Below are 20,286 nucleotides of genomic sequence, written 5' to 3' on the forward strand. Positions count from 1 at the left end.
CAGTGAGTAAAGTGCAGACATGTGACATCCCTGAACATACGTAGTAGAACATCTCATGGGGTGTGTTTTCCAGTTGCAAAGGTCTAGTCATAAGAAAACAGAAATTAAAAATCACGATGCAGTACTGGGAATATACAGTATGTGTGTGTGTATATATATATATATATATATATATATATATATATATATACTTTCAGAAACGCTGTATGATTTATACAAAATAAAAATCAATGGTTACATATGTTCTAAATACCCACAGATTAATTAATACCTGTACCTAAGAGTGTCTGCTGCAGTCATGACATGGTGTAAGACAAATAATTAGCAAATCAAGGTGCACAGCACATTGTAAATTACCTCTGTGGTGTGAGTTTTGTGACGCTGCACCAAGTGGGCATTCGAGTACAATGTGATAGTTTTGGACTTCATTATTGGGATTTTATTGCTAGAGGCACTGGTTGTTTTTTATAAACTGATACATAACACAGTACTTTGTATCATGTGTAAGCTTTAAACCATATGCAAACCAAAAGGGTTTATGTGCTTCTCACATGATGACATTAATTTAGTGCAGTGGTTCCCAAACTTGGTGCCGCATGTTACTTGCAGCGGTGCCACGGGGTGCAGGTCCAGGACCAAATTCAATTATTTATGGTCCATGAGATAGGCAAAATCATTGCTGGTGGCTTCCAAGCATAAAATTAGTGACAAGCAGAAGCACAACCCTGTCCACCACTACATAGCTGACCCTAAGGATGACAGGTGAGCACAATTTGCTTAACTTAATATTGTTTTTCTGAATTTCTCAATAAGACACTTTTGGCCTAGTGGTACCGTGAAAAATATGCTGATGCTCTAGTGCGCCGTGATTCAAGAAAGTTTGGGAATCACTCCTTTAGTGCAAAATAGAAGATTATGGGCAGATTCAATCATCTGCGGGTTGTGTTGTGTGGTCTCTTCTAAAGTGCCCAGAGCTATTCAATTATACATCGGCGATCAACCCGCGAGCAGCTCAGAGGCAGCCATTAATGTATGTTTCTGCTCGCACCCCCAGATTGCCAATTGAATCTGCCCATCAGAGAAAATCTTTTATTAATCTGTGTTTTTTTTAGCATTACTACATAACCATATATTCAGTGTATATGTTATGCTTTCTAGGTTTACCTGGTCGTCTTTGAGAGTGGATCGTAGTATTATGACACTCCTGTCTGGGCAATACACTGAGCCTTTTGATATTGAATTCCGTGAACTTTATGCAATATCAGAGGAAATAAATCTTTTCAAAGAACTGAGCTTACCAGATATTAGGCCTAGCCCCATGATCAGCGCAAGACCACGTTCCTCCACTGTTGCTCGCAAGCTCATTAACCCCAAATACTCATTGGTAGTGGGGAGAAGTCCGGCTCCTGGTGAGATGCTAAGATTTGGGTCTCCCAATCCACCAGCTGAAGGAGATGATGGGGAAAATGAAGGGGAGAAAAGAATGGCTAAATTCCTGGAAGATCTGATTACTGTGGAGCAGGAAGAACCAGAAACTGTGGATTTGGACAATCTTCCTAAAACTGCTGTTCCCAATAATAAAGAGACTGGGAAAGTCAGAGAAGAGAGTGGGACAAATAAAGCCTCCAAAAAAATGAGCTTTAAATTGTTTAAGAAACCACAATCTCCCTCTCACGACAAGGTGGTAGAGGGGGGATTTGTAAAAGTAAATAAACCAAAACCTACCTTGACTATATGCAACAGCTTCAGGAGTCAGCAAGATCTGGCAGCTTCAGGTAAGACTGCATATTTACATTCATATAGGAACAATTATGTACTATTGTTGGAAATGGTTCTTTTAGTCAAATATTCACTAATATAGTACTATGGGCCTGATTCAGGTCTGGACGATATTTCTCAGCCGCAATACTTCCAGTATAAATTAAAATCTTGCATAAGGCATCTATAGGAAGCAGACGCCTCCTGACAGCAATATAGCGATCCGAGTTCAGCATCCTTAAACGCCGCCTAGGATCATGGCAGCTGCACCAGCCAGTATGAGTACACTTTATCTTACTCAGACTGGCAGCCTGCGGGGCCAGGAAATTTGTGTCCACGCAGACCCTGGCCTCTGAACACCCGGACAACGGGGGAGACACCCCCCTGTTTCCAGGAATGCTGGCCAGGCATGCCCTCGCTCTGCCACCCAAAGGCCCCAGCATGTCAATCATCATTGGGGGATCAGAGAGCGAGATCTCAGGACCCGTTCTGCACATGTGCAGTTTTCTGATAATCAGTAAAACTGTGTAAGGCCCCACATTAGTGTCTTGACCTGGATCAGGCCCTATAAGCGTTTGACTTAATGTACAGTACACGTACATTAAATTATGTTTCATTTATCCTTTTTGTTTTATTTTCTACATCAGGGTCCATGGGGTATCCACAGGATACCTTGGGGTATAGGTGATGACGTCAGGCATCGGGCACCATACAGTTAAGTTTTCAGCCTCCCAGGATGCACTAGGGTCCCCCTCCTATACCCCGCCCCCGAGCCAAGGCATCTCAGTTTCGTTTTGTGCCCAGCCGGAGTCGGATGCACCTGTTTAGAGGGGGGCTAAGGATAGCCCCTGAAGTTTTCTTCAAAGCACCTGTGGCTGCACATCTGGAAGTACAGCATGGACAGTCAGTGCTGACGTCCATGCTGTCTTCCCTACACCCCCGCCGGTACCAGAATGCCGGTACTGATCCGGGGATGCTGGTGAGCATCTGGGGTCACAGCTAGCGGTGACCCCAGATGTTTGGGGCCATGGCCGGATTCAAGGGGGCAGCAGGTAAGCAGTGGGGCCCCGCGGTGGGACCCTGCTGAAATATGGTCCAGAGTCCCCAGGCAGGGGGCTCCCTGGGGACTGGCTGCAGCGTGGAGCCAGGTAACTAACCTTGCGCTTCCACTACCCCCCAGGGACAGCGGACCGCGGCTGAGCGGTAGCGCTGCGGAATCCCGGGGGTTAATTGCATGCCAGGGGAGCGCGCCTTCACTGTAACACAGCCGGCGCCTCCCTTGCTGCACACAGCCCCCTCTGCTCTAGCTGACTGGTCCTGTGGCAGCGCTCCTTCCCCAGGCCGGCCTCCTCTCTGCTCCTCGGTGGCCATCTTTTGCTGGAAGCATGGTGAGCGCTGCTTGACGCTGAAGATTGGTGGCATCGCGGTCTGGGTCCCCCGGTTTACCTCTCCTCCGTTGGTTCAGGTCTGTGTATGCAGCGCTGTTTCCTACCAGGCTCTGTGTCTACGTAGTTGAGAATCAGCGCTGATAGTGCAGGAATTGATTTCTTTGCATTGTATGTGACTTCTGCTAGCGTCTGCTGCCTGTACTTTCACTTTCTACTGTCAGCCATTTCACTGTGCCTGATCTTTTTCTGCTAAAGCCCTTGCGATGCGGTGATTGCAGGGTGGTCTCACACTATACTAACAAGTATCAGTGAGAGGGGTCACATACTTACCATCATGTCTGAGAGTGACTTTCCTCTCCAGCTTATGTGTACTACGTGCAAGGTACCTATAGCGGAGGGGGAGGGTAGCGCAGAGGGGCTATGTCGGCAGTGTTATTTATTGGCGCGGCCAATTACTGTTACAGCTCCGGTACAGGAGCCGCCCTGGGCTTGTTTCGCCAAAGCGCTTACAACCCTAGTGGGCCAGTTAGCTCCGCAGCCTGCGTTCCCACAGATGGGATTGTCCCAGCAGTCAGTGGTGTCGTCACCCATCAGGGTTTCCCGAGACAATTGATGGGAGCCCACAGTCTCCCTATTTCCCCTTCTCAGGTCTCTCAGGAGCCTGCGTGGGTTAATTCACTGACAAGTTCTGTACAGCACTTATCGGACGTGTTACAAGGGGAGTCTGTGTTGAGGCCACATAAGAGGCCGGTGGCGTCTCTGTCCGCTCCTTATGAGGATGACAACGTGACGTCTGATGATGGGGAGATTCTGGATCTTTCTAAACAGGAACCTCTCCGTACTAAAGAGTCGGACGCTAGGTCCAAGGTTTATATTCCTGGACTTATTCGGGCAGTCCGCACAGCTTTAGTGATTGAGGATGAAGATCCTCCGGTGTCCAAATCTAAATATGCCTTTTTTAAGGATATTAAGGGTGACGCCACAGTGTTTCCTCTTTCGGGTCAGTTAGTGGACCATTTAGAGGAGGCGTGGAAACATCCTGGCAAACGGTATCAGCCTCAGAGACGCTTGGCGGTGGCTTATCCTTTTGCGGATAATTATTTTTCTAAGCGGGAAACCTCTCCACAGGTGGATTCTCATGTGACACGCCTAGTCTGAAGTGCCACATTGCCCATGCCCTCCATGTCTTCCTTGAAGGATGCTATGGACCGTAAGGTGGAGATCTGCCTAAAGTCCGTTTATTCCCTTGCGGGGGGGGGGCAGCTAGACCAGCTATGGCCATTTGTTGGGTAGCCAGAGCTATGGAGCGCTGGGCTGATAGTTTGGAGGCGTCTTTCGATTCCGACTGTTCGGCTGAACAGACCGAGTTGATAGGCAATCTCCGGGATTCGGCCACTTATATCAATGAAGCGGCCTTGGATATCAGTACCCTGGCGTCTCGGATTTCTTCGACAGCTGTAGCTGCTCGTCGCACCTTATGGTTGCGATCTTGGAAGGCAGACGCTGATTCCAAGAAGGGCTTGGAAGCTTTGCCTTTTAATGGAGAAGTCCTATTTGGTCCGGATCTGAACAAAATCGTAGCCACGCTGGCGGCAGCCAAATCGGCATGTCTTCCGTCTGCTGTGGTTCCTTCCAGTTCAGGTACGTCGTCCTTTCGGCCTTACAGGGCCCAGGGTAGGCCTAAGACACAGTCTTTTCCCAGACAGGCTGGCCCCCAAAAAATCGGCCAAGCCCCGGAAACAGGCCTGGAGTACCAGACGTCTGGCCCCTAAGGCAGATGACAAGCCTGCGGCCTGACGGTCCGGGCCTCCCTTTGGGGGATCCCAAAGTGGGAGGCCGCCTGCTGCAGTTCGCCCAGTGTTGGTCGGTTACTACGACAGACACTTGGGTTCACGAGGTGGTTTCTCACGGGTACGCCCTCTCCTTTCGGCACAGGCCCCCATCCCGATTCTTCACCAAGGGTCTTCCATCAGACCGGAACAAAGCCATGGAACTGCGGAAGGTTTTGCACACTATGCTCCAGGACGCTTACCTGCATGTCCCTGTTCTTTTACGCCATCAACAGTTCCTCAGGTTTGCAATCTGCAACGATCACTTCCAGTTCCGGGCGTTACCTTTTGGGCTGGTGACAGCACCACGTGTATTCACCAAGGTGATGGCGGTCATGGCGGCTTCCTTGCAGCTGCAGGGAGTCCACATGTTACCGTACTTGGACGACCTTCTGTTGGTGGCAGGATCTCCAGAGCTCCTTCTACGCCACTTGGACCTGACCATTGAGGTACTGCAACGGCACGGCTGGTTGATAAACTGGCAGAAGTCCACCCTGATCCCGTATCAGAGGATTCTGCACCTCGGAACCTTATTCTACTCTGGACAGCAACGGATCTTTGTGACGGGGGAAAAGATCTCTGCCTTGCAGTTGAGGGTGCGCAGTTGTCTGCAGAATCGCAGTGTGTCTCTGCACTCGGCGATGAGGTTACTGGGCTCCATGGTGTCAGTATTCGATATGGTGGAATATGCCCAGTTTCACTCCAGACCTCTGCAGCAATTGATCCTGTCCAAATGGAATGGACTACCTCAGAGTCTAAAATCCCAGACGATGGTGCTCACTCCGGAGGTTCGCCTGTCCCTAGCCTGGTGGTTGCAGACGACCCATCTCAACAAGGGTCGTCCATTCTGGGTGGCGAATTGGGTCCTGTTGACAACGGACGCCAGTCTTCGGGGCTGGGGAGCAGTCACGGGTCCACACTTGTTCCAGGGCAGGTGGACGGGCGGAAGCGGAGCTTCCAATAAACATCTTGGAGCTCTGCACGGTTTTCAATGCTCTCCAGCAGGCACATCGGGTTCTCCAAGGTCACCCCATGCAGGTCCAGTCGGACAACGCCACCACCGTTGCCTACATAAATCGGCAAGGAGGAACCCGAAGTCGGGCGGCTCTCGTAGAAGTGTCCCGAATCCTGGTTTGGGCAGAGCGCAATCTCCCGGCCATATCAGCAGTATTCATCCCGGGAGTCCTAAACTGGGAGGTGGACTTTCTCAGTCGTCAGGACGTTCATCCGGGGGAATGGTCTCTGCACCAGGACGTCTTTCAACTTCTGGTGGACAGGTAGGATCTTCCAGAGATCGACCTCATGGCGTCACGGCACAACAACAAGTTGCCGGTGTACGGGTCTCACACAAGAGACGAAAAGGCGTCTCTGGTGGATGCTCTGTCCGTCCAGTGGACGTTCCGGTTTGCTTATCTATTTCCTCCGTTTTCCCTTCTTCCACGGGTAATCTGGAAATTCAAACAGGAAGGAGGGACGTTCCTGTTGATAGCTCCCGCGTGGCCCTGGAGGCACTGGTTCTCAGACCTCCAGGGACTGTCCGTGGACATTCCTCTGCGGTTGCCGTTACGACCGGACCTCCTGTCACAATGTCCTTGTCTTCACCCGGACCTGACTCGGCTGTCTTTGACGGTGTGGCTGTTGAGACGGCCATGTTAAGGTCCAGGGGGTTTCCCAGCTCTGTAGTGCAAACAATGCTAAGGGCTCTGAAACCATCCTCTGCAAGGATATACCATCGTGTGTGGCATACGTTCTTCCAGTGGTGTCGGCCGAGAGGTTATTCTCCTCTGGAGTTCCGTCTGTCTAGAGTGTTAGCTTTCCTACAGGCGGGACTGGACCATGGGCTTCGCCTTGCGTTTCTGAAGGTGCAGGTATCTGCCCTGTCCGTCTGGTTCCATCGTAGGATTGCTACAATCCCTGATGTGCACACCTTTATGCAAGGTGTTCTCAGAATTCAGCCACCTTTTGTTCCACCGGTGGCACCTTGGGATTTAGCTGTGGTCCTGAGGGCTCTTCAGGGACCGCCGTTTGAACCACTGGGCTCAGTGGACCTCAAATGGCTGACAGCTAAAACAATTTTCCTTCTGGCCATTGCTTCGGCCAGACGTGTTTCTGACTTAGGGGCTCTCTCCTGTAGACCCCCTATTCTGATTTTTCATAGGAACAGGGCGGTGCTGCGCACTCGTCCTGATTTCCTTCCTAAAGTTGTTTCCAGTTTTCACATCAACGAGGAAATCGTTGTGCCGGCTTTTAACTCACCTGATCTTTCAGTGGGTGAGGCCACTTTGGACGTTGTGCGGGCCTTAAGGATTTATGTTGACTGCACTTCTTCGTTTAGGAAGTCGGACGCCTTGTTTGTCCTCTATGGCTTCCGTAAAAAGGGTTGGCCGGCTTCAAAGTAGACTTTGGCAGGCTGGATTCGTATGGCCATTTCAGAAGCTTATCTTCATGAAGGCCTTCCGGTTCCTTCCTCTGTGAGGGCTCATTCCACTAGGTCTGTGGGTCCTTCGTGGGCTGCTCGACGTGGTGCCTCTGCAGTCCAGATCTGCAAGGCTGCCACATGGCCCTCGGTCCATACCTTTGTGAGGTATTACGCGTTTGACACCTTTGCCTCTCAGGATGCTTCCTTTGGGCGGCGGATTCTCCTTTCAGCACAGGAGCGTCCCCACCCTTAAAGGATACTGCTTTGGGACATCCCCAAGGTATCCTGTGGATACCCTTTGGACCCTGATGTAGAAAATATGAGATATGGTAAGAACTTACCTTTGTTATCTCTATTTCTACGAAGTCCATAGGGTTCCACAGGACTCCCGCCCTGTCGTACCTGTGCTGCTGGGCTTTGATCTGGTCACCGGTTTTTCCGTCTCCCTCTGGCGAGAATGTGATTCTTGTGTGTGTCCAGATCTGTTTTTCTCTCTCTTCCTTATCTTCCTCCGGCCTGTGGCTTGGTACGTAACTGAGATGCCTTGGCTCGGGGGCGGGGTATAGGAGGGGGACACTAGTGCATCTTGGGAGGCTGAAAACTTAACTCTATGGTGCCCGATGCCTGACGTCATCACCTATACCCCAAGGTATCCTGTAGAACCCCATGGACTTCGTAGAAATAGAGATAACAAAGGTAAGTTCTTACCATATCTCATATTTTTTAAATAGCAAAATATTATATGATATTATATGATTGTTTAATTTTATCTATTTTGTTTTTTAGGTGATTTTTTAAGTTGTGTGCGACTGTCACTAAACCCCACACATTTAGACTAAAGATAGATTTATATTTACTTTATTCAATATTGTATTGAATAGCACAGACTTTTTATATTTCTGTATTCACAAGTGGAGGCAATCTTAGTCCTACAACATCATGGGCCAAATGTAACAGGGTGAGCGTTTAGTAAACTCTCACACTTTTTAAACTCGGCCGATGTAATAAAGTCTGAGAACAAGCAAACAAGCATGTTTTTCAAATTCAAAAAACTGCCACAATTTAAATTTTCATCCAGATGTTTGGGGGTTTGGAAAAACAGCTCGACCAACGTAATAGTGTGAGAATTTTACTGCTAAACTCTCACATTTTCTAAACTGTCACCCTATTACATTTGGCCACATATATGGAACACTGAAATATGCTCATCTTAAATGTATGCTGAGAATCTGCACATATATTAACCTACTGCAGACTTTGCCCTCATCTTTTTACTCACGGGCCATACGAGGATACATTAGCATAGCAACAGGACACCAACCATACCAGTGGCGAGGGGTTCAGTGTGACTCAATAAGCTACGTGCCCCCCCCCCCTTTTCCTTCGCCTGTGTGACCGTATAAAAACCAGTCCTGTTTAGCAGTTAGAGGAGCCTGATTTTAGGAGTAGTGTCCGATGACAGCACTGCCCCAAGGATTCAGAAATAGAACATTACTAACATATGCTAAACAGGCTACACAGGTCCTTCCGCATGTTCCAGAGAGCCCAACTCAGATTTTGCACCAGGACCTGGGAGCCTTTAGCTATATCATTGTTTGGATATTTTATTTTATTTTTACTTGAAGAGTAATTACTTGTCCAATAGTCGGTATATGGACAGTTCTTTCTCCCAGTACAAACTATTTTACTTTATTTTCCTTCATACAAATCATATAACAGACAACTTTAATGATGAGAATAGTGATCTGTTCTATTATTAATGGTGGGAAAACAATTCAGATACGTTGTACAGGGAAGATGATTTTTTTGGTGTTAAGAAGGTCCTTGTAGTAGCCTGTAAACTGGTGTGGTATACCATTATGATGTTCAGAATGTCGACATGGTCTGTATGATGACATTCAGGATATTGACATGATCACAATGATGACATTTCACATGTCGACATTCACAGTGAGAATGTTGACAGTACAATTTTACCCTGACCGCAGCCTAACCCTCATATGTTTATAATCTAGACATGAATCATGTCATCATTTTGTCAATGTCGGCGTTGCGTGTTGATATCCTGAACATATTGACATTCTGACCAAATATGGTGACATTCTGAATGTCGTTATTTTCAAGTTGTCAACATTACAGTGTCGGCATTCTGAACGGTGATATAGTAACTGCACACCACCTGTAAACTACTCTCAGAAGAGAAAAAGGAATTTGAAATAGGAATTTGATCATTTACAGAAGTTGATTTTGTAAATGGACACTGTACACCTGTAGAACAAGGCAACACACGTGTTCTGTTATATCATGGCTGGACTGCCCATCTGGCACTTCTGGCAAATATCAGAATGGCCGATGGCGAGATGGGCCAGTCCGATGTCAAACCCTGGCCGAGCAGCTCCGCCTCCCGGTGCTCTGCTCGGCCAGGGATACTGAATGACGGGGGCGCCCCCTTTTGATGTACGGCCATGCCCCTCTTGCAGCCCTCTTGCTTACCTACGGCGCATGCAGGGGGGGACTGCCAGGGCTGCTCAGCAGTCCCATCCATCCCTGTGTTGTACATACAGCATTTTGCTTGCTGTACATGACAATGGTAAGAAAAACACAATACAGGAATGTGATTACCCCAGTCCTGAAGGGCTTTCCATTTAGTGTTTAGATGCGTATATAACGCTCTGTAGCTATGACCCATAGGAGCCAGCACAGTGGGTGCAATCTGCATAACTTACTGCGGGACAACCCACTTTGAGGGCACGCCCCTGGGGTGTGATCATGCCCCCTCCATTACAAGGACATGCCCTCTATACCTTGCGACCAGGCCTCCTATCCCAATGAGCATCACCATTTCTGCAAATGACACCTCTAACCATTTCTTTGCATGTCATTTTTCATGCGTATGGGGGTTGTCATTTACCAGAGCACCCCCTATTATTTTTGTATGTTTTCTTCTATGTTCTGACATATATTATTAAAAGATATGTCTTTATTTAATTTTAAGTGGTACTGTAATTCACTACACAATTAAAATACATATTTTGTACCTGGCACGTTACTTGGCTGGAACTCAGTTAGTTAGATTATAACAGTATCAAAATTTGGACCATAGTTGCTAACTGTCAGTAAACATATTGATAATATGAAATAATCAATATTTTATCTGCAAGTAATAGTGGTCAGTAAAAATGTATCCTACAATAAACTACAATAAAATATCAGGGAGTAGCTTGTGTATTATTGTGAATTTTATATTTTAAACATATTATCCCCATGCCCTTTAGCTACTTATAGTGTTATATCTCAATACAGTTTTATGCTACGTAAATAATATATTGATAATTTAAACTGATGGTAAAAGTTTTTTTTCTGAAGGGTGGGACCGTGGTTGGGGTTATTAATCAGTGTATAATGTTGCAGAGGGGCTGATCACAATTTTTACTGCCTGGCTAACGGTTTGCTGTTGCCCTGGCAATCAACAGTCATACAGGTCTATGGGGTCTAATTACTAAGGGGAGAAAAGGGGGAAAACGCTAAAGACAGAGAAAATCCCTGTACATACCGCTTCTCAGTATGTACTAAAGGGATTTTCTCTGCCTGCAGCCTGCCAGGGCTAAGTGCAGGCTACATTATCACACTGCATCTGGAGCACTTAGCGCTGCCATATACACCTATGGCAGCACTAAGTGTCCCAGGTATTACTAAGAGATGTCACTTCCCGTCTGCTGACTTCTCCAGCGCTGATATCGCCTCCTGTAGCTGTTGGGATCTGCTTCTCCTCACTGGAGAAGCAGGACTTCAGCTGTGTCAGGTTGACCGTTTTTAAATAAAGTTTGTTGAAAAAAAAAAGTCGCTGCTGCTGCCGGACGGAGCCTGGAGATGGTGAGTAGCACACAGGGCTTTCAGGGGAAGGGAGTCTCAGCTGTTACCACCGAGGGGGTGACTTAACGTTCCCCCTCCTCGGCTGGTCTATTTTTAGTAACTGCTGCGTTAGCCAGCTCCTGCTTCGCAGCGGTAGCAGGCGAAGCAGGAGTGGCATTAACGCAGAGTCTTAGTAAATAGACCTGTATCGGATACCCAATGTTCGGAGCGGTTCGGATTCCACAGAATCCGAATTGCTCATCTCTACTAAGCAGTGTTAGGAGACAGAGTGAAAAGTGATAAGAAAGTGATAAGGTGCCAGCCAATCAGCTCCTAACTGTCATCTCACAGGCTGTGTTTGAAAAATGACAGTTGGGAGCTGATTGGCTGGTACCTTATCACTTTCTTATCACTTTTCACTCTGTCTCCTAACACTGCTTAGTAAATAGACCCCTAAAGCCCCCCTACAGAATATTTAATATCACCCAACAGCCTAAATGCCGATAATCGGGAGATCATGGATTCTAGGAAAGGGCCTACAGCTAGGTACACACTATACAATTATTGGGCCGATTTGCCAAAAATCCGGTTATCGGCCTGATTTATTGCATAGTGTGTATGAACTATCGTTTTGGTGTTTCGCCGATAATTTTTTTTAAAAAGTCCATGCATTCTCAATTATCTTTCTTACGTTTTCCCATGACTAAGTCATCCTCCTTGTTGGCGGACATATGCAAAATCAGTGTGGTGTGGCCAAAAATCGGTAACTTCTATATAAAAAATTGCATAATATGTAGCACAGATATTGTGGCTATTGAATTTGCCGGAAAATCGCCCCGTTTTTTCGGCCTCATCAAAAATATTGGAAGTATGTACCTAGCATAAGCAGTTTGTCAGAAGAACCCAGTGCTGGAGTTTCCTGCATTTAGGAGAGATTACAGAATCCATTAGCAGCTGCTACACATGTGAATTTGCATTTTGTATATATCAGAAACTGCAGCTTGAGGCGAATCCGGAAGAAAGTTGAAGTACCTCCCCCATGTACATTTATTTCCTTTTTCGTCACGGAACAATTTTCCCCAAGTCCATGCTGTCCTGCAATACTGGAGAAGGTGACTGCAAAAAAATAGAAAAACAAATATTTATACAGATGTGTCCACATACATCTTACTTCCTTGCACATTAAACAGCCCTCCTAGTTGCGCCATGCCTTGGCGTGACTCTGTAGCGATGAATGTTTTCATGCGACTTTTTACCTTCAAATGTGTCTTTTTCACAAAATTATGCAAAAAGGACGCACAAGCAGCTTCTGATGATTGAAATGATATGCGGCGTGTCTATATTCTGTGTGCAACTGCAGCTGTATCTGCATGTGAAATGCTACGTTACAGTGTCACAGCAGCTGGCACTGTAATGTGATCATGGGCGCTAAAATCATGCCCAGATTACATTGCAAATGCAATTTTATTGATTGATTGTTTTTTTATTTTCTTTCCAATGGATTCAAAGCAGAGAGAAAGAAAATATTCTACAGATTGATTGAAAAAGGATACTCAATTGCTTTGTGTCTGTCAGGGCTTGCTGAAACCAGTAGTACCACATAAAAAATAAATCTGAATTCTACCTAACTACTGATTATGGCTGTTGGAAGGAGCCCAAGGGCTTACAGCACAAGGCTATTTTTTGTGGGCCTGAATCTCTAAGGAAATTCAGCCCCTTGCTAATCAGGATGAGGCAATGTCACATTATAACAGGGAGATGCCATGCTGTAGGTTCCCCTGGGATGCAGTCAGGAAGCCCACGGTCGAAATGCCGATCACCAGCTTCCCGACTGTCTAATCCCGGAAGGGGTCTAATGACAGGTGTCGAAATCCTGACGCCTATCATGTTACCTACCCCAGAAGCCCGACGCCCGGCATACTGAACAAAGGTAAGGCGGGCGCGGACAGCCGCGGGGGCGGAGGGTTAGGTACCAGCTAATATACAAGTTGCAACTAACTTGGTAAACTGCCCATAATTCAAATCCAAATCCATAGTCTCCCCGCTAGGCTGTTTTAGTAGAGCCCTGCACTACCTGCCAGCACCCTGCTCAAACAGCCTGCCGGGTGTGCCGGTTGCCGTCCTCACCCGCGGGTAGCAGTGTCTCACATGGGGGGAGGGGAATTGTGGTGCAGCACTCACCGCCGGTGAGTGACGAAAAGAGTGCGTGCCATTTTCTCGTGGCCAGGTACCCTTTTCGTGGGTGCATGACAGTGCCCTTTTTACTGGATAGGGGTAATTTGAGGCCTTTTTTTCACCCCAATAATGACATGTAATTAGGGAACTTCCAATTGCCTATTTAGTCATTTGTCCAAGGGGTTCGGAAACAAGTCCAGACATTTTTAGCCTAAAATATTTTCCCTGACGGGGGACGTGGCGTGGCATAAAGGGGGGATGTCGAGGGAGATGATGTGGCAGTGGGGGCGGAGCAAGGGCGTGACCGCACAATTGAATCATTGTAGCCCCACCCTCTCTTCACAATGCCAAAATTAAGGCCCCCCTACACTGCGGGGGTTTCGGACGAGTCGGCGGCTGCCGGGAGGCCCCCGGCCAAATCGGGAGGGTAGGCAAGTATGATCTCCACCAGTCCGTAGTCCGTACACACAGCACGATGCCCCAATATATCTGAAGATATTATTGGGCATCGGATGTGCAAGACAGTTGACGCGATATGTCTGTGAACAACATAGTTCACAGACATATCACTGGTACACACTGTCCCACATACGAACAATATATCAGCCGTTCAATTGAACGCCCGATTTGTCGGCCAGTGTGTAGGGGGGGGGGGTAGTTTTAGAGTCTGATTCCAGCCTGTAGCTTACCGCGTTTCCTGTATGTAGCTCAGCAAACTCACACGCTGGCCAGAGAGGGAATTTGTTCATCCAAATAACCACAAATCAGAGCAGTGAGCATACCAAAGTGCGGACAGCAGCTCAGGGAAGATAGGGCCTATTGTGTAACTGTTCCCAAATAGCTTTCTCTAGGAGGTGTGTCCCTGGGGATTGAGTAGGGTATGTTTGTTGCCTTATTGATATGATATTTGCAGCAGGACATCAATTTTGTTATTGGTGTTTTTGAACTGTATATTACGTATACTTTTTTTTGCCACTGCCAGTAAATCTGACTGTACTACAGGTGCTCATGGTGTGTTCCGTGAACTTGGGGACAGATCATTATGTGCATCTTAAATACTATTTCCTGTAAATATTAACTTAGACATTTTAGCCCAGAATAGAAAAGGATAGCGAGAATTGCAGTTTATATAAAGCATTAGAGGAATTTGTTGGTTAATAGTGAAAACCAAGGACTTTTTAAGGAACAAAATGTAGCAATTTTGGACTGCATTGAAATTAAGTGCAGTCAGTAACAATGGTTAGAATAATTGAGTTCTTCTTTATGTTAATCTCACAGCAATTTTGCAATGTAAAAGAAAACTACCATCTTGTCTGCCATCTAGTGGCCATAACTTTAAGTACAATCTTAATAAAAAGAAATTGCTCAAACGGTAATTGTGAATCACTGGTATAATATCATTGTGAAAGCTCTGTTATGTAGGGTAAGTGAGCTAAACACTGTGATCATAAGTGAACACTTTTCAGCTGGAAATTGTTAGCAGTGTATTTCATTAGCTGATCAGAGTTGTTCCGGTGCGTACACACGTTTCGATTAAAATGAATGATAACGATATCGATCATATCGTTCATTTTTCGCCCACCAGCGACCTGCGATGCGCGGGCACGTATTGTCAATATCGCCCGTGCATGCAGGCCAACCTGTTCGATATCGACCAGGTTACTATAGGGACCCACGATCGTTGAACGCGGGTTGTTATAGTCATTGGTGTATTGGTGGTGTGCTGGATGATCCATATCGATCGTCCAGCACACCCAGGAGATCGAACAACGATATCGTTATCATTGTCGATCGTCCCATCTGTACGCAACATTAGACATCTTGGCTCAACCCAAAACTAAGTGTTGTTAATTACTTTGATGTTAACCCTGGTCTCCGACCTGATAGTACCAGGTGAAACATGTCCACTTGTGATTATAATCCCACTGCTGATTGGTGATGGTATGCCATAACAGTATACCACCAGCCTGTTTTGAACTCTTATTAAAAATTATATAATCTACTGTATACCACAGTTTAAAAGTAATACATTACATCCAGCTGTATATAAAAGTGACATCTGACCTCACATCAGGAACCTAGATGTTAAACTGTAGTGAACCAGCTTCATAGAAGAGACCTGTGAAATTTGAGACTGCAGTTAGATTTCTCTCACTGGTTGCATACTTACATTGAAATACAGGGCTGGACATACTGAGCATTTAGGTCACTTCTAATGTGTTCTAGCTATAATAATAATAATAATAATAATAATAGTATAGATTTGCTTTACCTGATTCAGAGTTTTGCACTAGTTGGCCCTCAATGAGGCCGCAATGCATGCTTGGAAATAACTGCAGATCTTTGCATGTATTCACAGTTTACTACATCAATGCAGTCATAACACTCCCTACATCTGCTTGAGAAACTGGGCGTCATCACTATCGGAGCACATTTACACAAGCCCTAAACCTAGTGCAAGAGATCCATCTAAAATCAGATGGCTCTCTGGGTACGCTCTAGGGATGGCCATCGGTGGGTTAACCATTGATGGTACCGTTGGTGGTTAACCTCGATGGTATGAAACCATAGATGGGCAACCATCAATGGTTTTGCCCAACAATGGTCATCTCTGTTCCTGATCTTAATCACCGGGAAGCAGACCAATCACAGTTGGGGGTGGAGCTTTGTTAGTCACATCAGGGGTGGAGCTATGCTCAGTGTCCCAGTGTCAGGGAGAAGAAAAAAAACATTGTGGGGCTCTGTGCCATCGTTGGAGGAGAACCTTTGGACCTCTGCCTTCGATGGCAAAACTATCAACCATCATTGGTCGATGGCCATCCCTAGTACGCTCATCTCTACATACCCTCATGGGCGTATGTATAATAAATTTAGAAATTAAGAAACACTCAAGATGAACCAGTTGTAACGGATTGGGGTCTGTATGTATTTTATTTCATAACTAAAAAGAAGAGATATTTATTACCTGCCCAGTGTAATAGATATAAGGTATGCACTTACTGTGTTAGCCATCCAACCAGGGTAGATGGTTGAGGCTCTGTTTATTCTATTAAACAGATGGTCACAGCCATCATTTGTGATTTTATGTTTGTTTCTGGATTTCTTGGGGTCTATATATCGATGTCTGAGATTCTTCAGCCAGACAAACGACAAGTTGGACCAAAAAGAAACCGCTATATGCATTTACTACACTAACCCAAAGTACAGTAAGCATACATGTAAGCACCAGTCTTTGATGCACTATTTACATTTGGGATGCCTTTGCATGGGAACCTGGATACTATAAAGACTTACTTGGATTTGGACTTGACTTGCACCCTCCATTATTCATCTGCACCAAGGGCGTGAATTATTGAATTTGGACAGTATCACTACATCTGTCTCTTTTGTTTTAATGTTTTTTCCTATATGTACGGACTGCTAAACTTGACTAACATCTGAGACTTGAAGTATTTTGGGAGCACCCACAGCGCAGAATTGTAAGATCGTACCTGTTTTTTATTATTGTAAAAAAAAACCTGTTTGAACATGAAACATACCACCAACTTGTTTCCAGTGTATGCACAATAAATAAAAGTATGTAATAGAAAAGATAGACCTGCACTATATAGCTCTAACATTTCGATTTTTTTTTCATTTCATCCAACAGGTAACATCAGTCCAGTCTCTACTAAGAGTGAGAAAACAAAGCAAGACAAATGTATTATATCCTGAGGACCTTCCGTGGATGCAATAAACTTTTTACACAGAATGATTATTGCAATTTGGAAATGTCAGGGATAGTGTAAAACTGAAGAATGCCTATAAAGATTATCCATTGTCTTGGTTCTGCATTTTGCAGAACATTTACCCAAGTAGACACCATTTTTTACAGGCTCTAGTAGCACAAAAATTCTGTGTTACTATGTTATTTTTTTATTGTCTATATCTGAAAACAGGGAGGAGAAAAACAAATTCACATTCACATTCGATATAAAAAAAAAATTTCTGAAAAACTTTCTCTATCCAAGTACAGTACCAAGGGTAGGGTTTAAATCAAGAACTGATTATTTTATTTATTGTTATGGTTCATACTCCAAAAGGCAAACCGTCATATAGAAATGTAAATTGTCCAATGTGCAAAAACAAACGTATGAAAAACCTTCTATATTCCAATCAAAAGCAATAACGTTTGTGTCCAGAACCGACTATTCTATACAATACTGTAGCGCATACTTCAAAAAAGAACAAATCAAAAAGCCAGATGTATGTTAAAAGGAGATTACTTATTCATTTATTAAAAGCAAATCCATTAAAACAAAAACTTCACAAAAAAGTGCATATATCCTTCCTATTGGTCAGTGGTTATCAGTCAGACAGAATAACTTCAAGAGCTCACTGGACCTTTTAGGAAGCCTGATGTTCCTTGCGGTAAACTACCAGCATGTGAGTAGATGTTTTCCCAGGACCTTCATACGGCTGAAGCAGCAATCACACACTAGCAGTTAGGTGGAGTTCTCCTGGGACCTCCTTATGGCTAAACCGCTGGCCTTCCTATCGTCCCCTGTTACTCCTGGTGTGTATAAACCGCCGACCAAAACCGCTGACCTGGTCAGATACCAAGCACTCCTTCTGATTATTAAAAAGACCGCTTCCACCTGCTGCCAACGCGTTTCAACCTCAATACGGGTCTTTGTCAAGGAGCCTTGACTATGACTATGGAATATATTTTTCTTAAAAGATCTACAGTAAGAACCAAGACAATTTGCAGCATATTCCACGTTTACTGCACGTACCATGAATGAAATTTTTTTTCTGGTGTAGGGGAACCTTCTTTATTCTAATCAGGGAATTCTACTTTGTAGTTGTAAGCACTTTAAGTTTAAAAACAAAAAAAGACAAAGCTGCTGAAAACCCTGTAAGTGTTTCAGAATACGTCAGAGTTACAGTTCATAATAATTGATTTTTAATATTAACAAATCTTTATGTGAACATTTCTAGGCCATGTTCTAGAATTGTATGTTACTATGCAACTGTCTTATAAAACAAAATGTTAATGTAAAGTATTCCTGTTTATTGGGTTAAAATAGAAAGGTAAATATAATTAAGTGAAAATAAACTCCCAAATCTTTACCACTTATTTAAAATTGGCATGGCTGGCATCAGTTCTGCACACAAATAGGTGGTAAAGGTATTGTATAGTGTTCTACAGTGCCAGCCTTTGCTGACTAGTCAATGCCATGGAGATCTCTCTCCATGCTACTGTACTTTATATGCTGAAAGCTAAGCCATTTGGCTCCTATGACTTTGGCAGATGTGTGACTTTATTAGCTAGGATTTATTTAATTGACATAAAAAGGCTATAACATAATTTTTTATTAGAGCCTAGAATAATTAAGTTGATAAGTAAACGGAGCAGACAAGCAGGGCCGTTGAGAGATAACACGGCCCCTGGGGGTATGCCTAAATATGGGAGGCATGGCCACACCACCTCCAGATTATTATTTTTTATTTAAATATTATGTGCATCACCCAGGGCCGGCTCCAGGGGTCGGAGCACCCTGTGCTGGCCCTCTCCATTGTGCCCTATCTTTGTGTGCGGCTTCAAACATGGGGGTGTGGCCTAATTACCATAGGTCACGCCCCCTACATGGCGTTATTAGGAGGCGTGCCCGCCTCCAAATAGCGTCAGGCTGGAGGGAACCTCACTAGCTGGGCTTCCCCCAGCCCTCTCCCGTCACTGAATGGATGTCGCGCGCAGCATCCATTCAGAGTCTCCGGGGTCCGGCACCGCAATAGTGTTTTGTTACATATTCTGAGATGTTGGACAGACTTTCACAAAAATATGATTGCATCCTAACAGCAAGTTATCAGTGATTTTCTTGGAAACAGCCTCTCTGGTGATTTTCATTGACTATTTGAATAGTACAGTTCATCCTTCTACGCAATATATGCCAAATTATATGTATGTGTTTATTTCTATTGAGAGGTTTCCGCTTTTGGGAAACTACCTCTTTTATATAATGTCCCCATCAAAAAGTGATTTGGTGGGTGTACCAGAAAGTCAAGTCTTGGAGTTTAATTCAAGTTTGTTCAGACTGGAGGAATGGGATGATTGTGGCCATCTGATTTGAGCAGAGCCGCATCCAACCCAATCAGATTCCACATTCAATACACACCTTCCGCTCTAACAGACAGAGGGCCTGATTCAGAGCCGGAAGCTATTTGCGCTCGCTCGTTCAGAAAAAGGGGCTGGCTATTTAAATTGAGCGCTCACTCTTTGCGGTCTGTTGACGCCTCTATGTCTGAGCGAGCGTCCGAAACATGCGCTCGCTATTTTGTAAAGACGCCCCTTGGCCGTTCGCATCATACGTCATCTCCGCTATTTATTTGATTAATCGAGTACATCGAAAGGCGTATGAACTGCTCACTATTCTTTTGGTAGCATTTTCCTACCGCAATCATGCGAGCAGTTCAGGCTAAAAGACAACCAAGTGACGTGGTCGATGACGCTGCTTTGTTAATTATGCACACCCTTAAAACGCCCGTTTTGACCGTTTGGCACGCCTGCGTTCGGATGTCCACTCCCCGTTTTCAAGCACCTTCCCCTGTTACCACCCACAAACGCCTCATTCTGTCACTCAAATTAGCAGGCACAAGCTATTTTGCGAGCACACGATTTCCGACCGCACTGACTGGTTAGCACATGCGCATTACAACCCATACGCATGCACAGATGTGCGAACATCGCTCAGAGCAAACGAGCAGCCGCTTACGAGCGGCTCTGAATCAGGCCCAGAATTGCCAGGATACAGTAGGATGAGTCTGCCACGATCAGTCCTCGTCCTGTGACAGGCACTTGCAATCAAGTAAGTAAGTGTACAGT

At 45.4% G+C, this 20,286-nt stretch overlaps 1 protein-coding gene across 1 annotated transcript in view; it reads left to right on the forward strand.

The window, feature by feature from the left end:
• The window catches only part of SACK1F (scaffolding CK1 anchoring protein F), a 79,833-nt gene extending 61,496 nt beyond the window's left edge, over positions 1 to 18,337 (forward strand). Inside the window, exons 4-5 of the mRNA XM_088456883.1 lie at positions 1,159 to 1,775; positions 17,071 to 18,337. Coding sequence (XP_088313009.1) covers positions 1,159 to 1,775; positions 17,071 to 17,135 — 682 coding nt within the window. The 3' untranslated portion in view covers positions 17,136 to 18,337. The remainder of the gene's footprint in view (positions 1 to 1,158; positions 1,776 to 17,070) is intronic.
• The last annotated feature ends 1,949 nt before the right edge of the window (positions 18,338 to 20,286 follow it).

This window comes from Taudactylus pleione, unplaced genomic scaffold (assembly GCF_031769625.1).
Source record: "Taudactylus pleione unplaced genomic scaffold, aTauple2 ptg000726l, whole genome shotgun sequence".
Classification (NCBI taxonomy): Eukaryota; Metazoa; Chordata; class Amphibia; order Anura; family Myobatrachidae; genus Taudactylus; species Taudactylus pleione.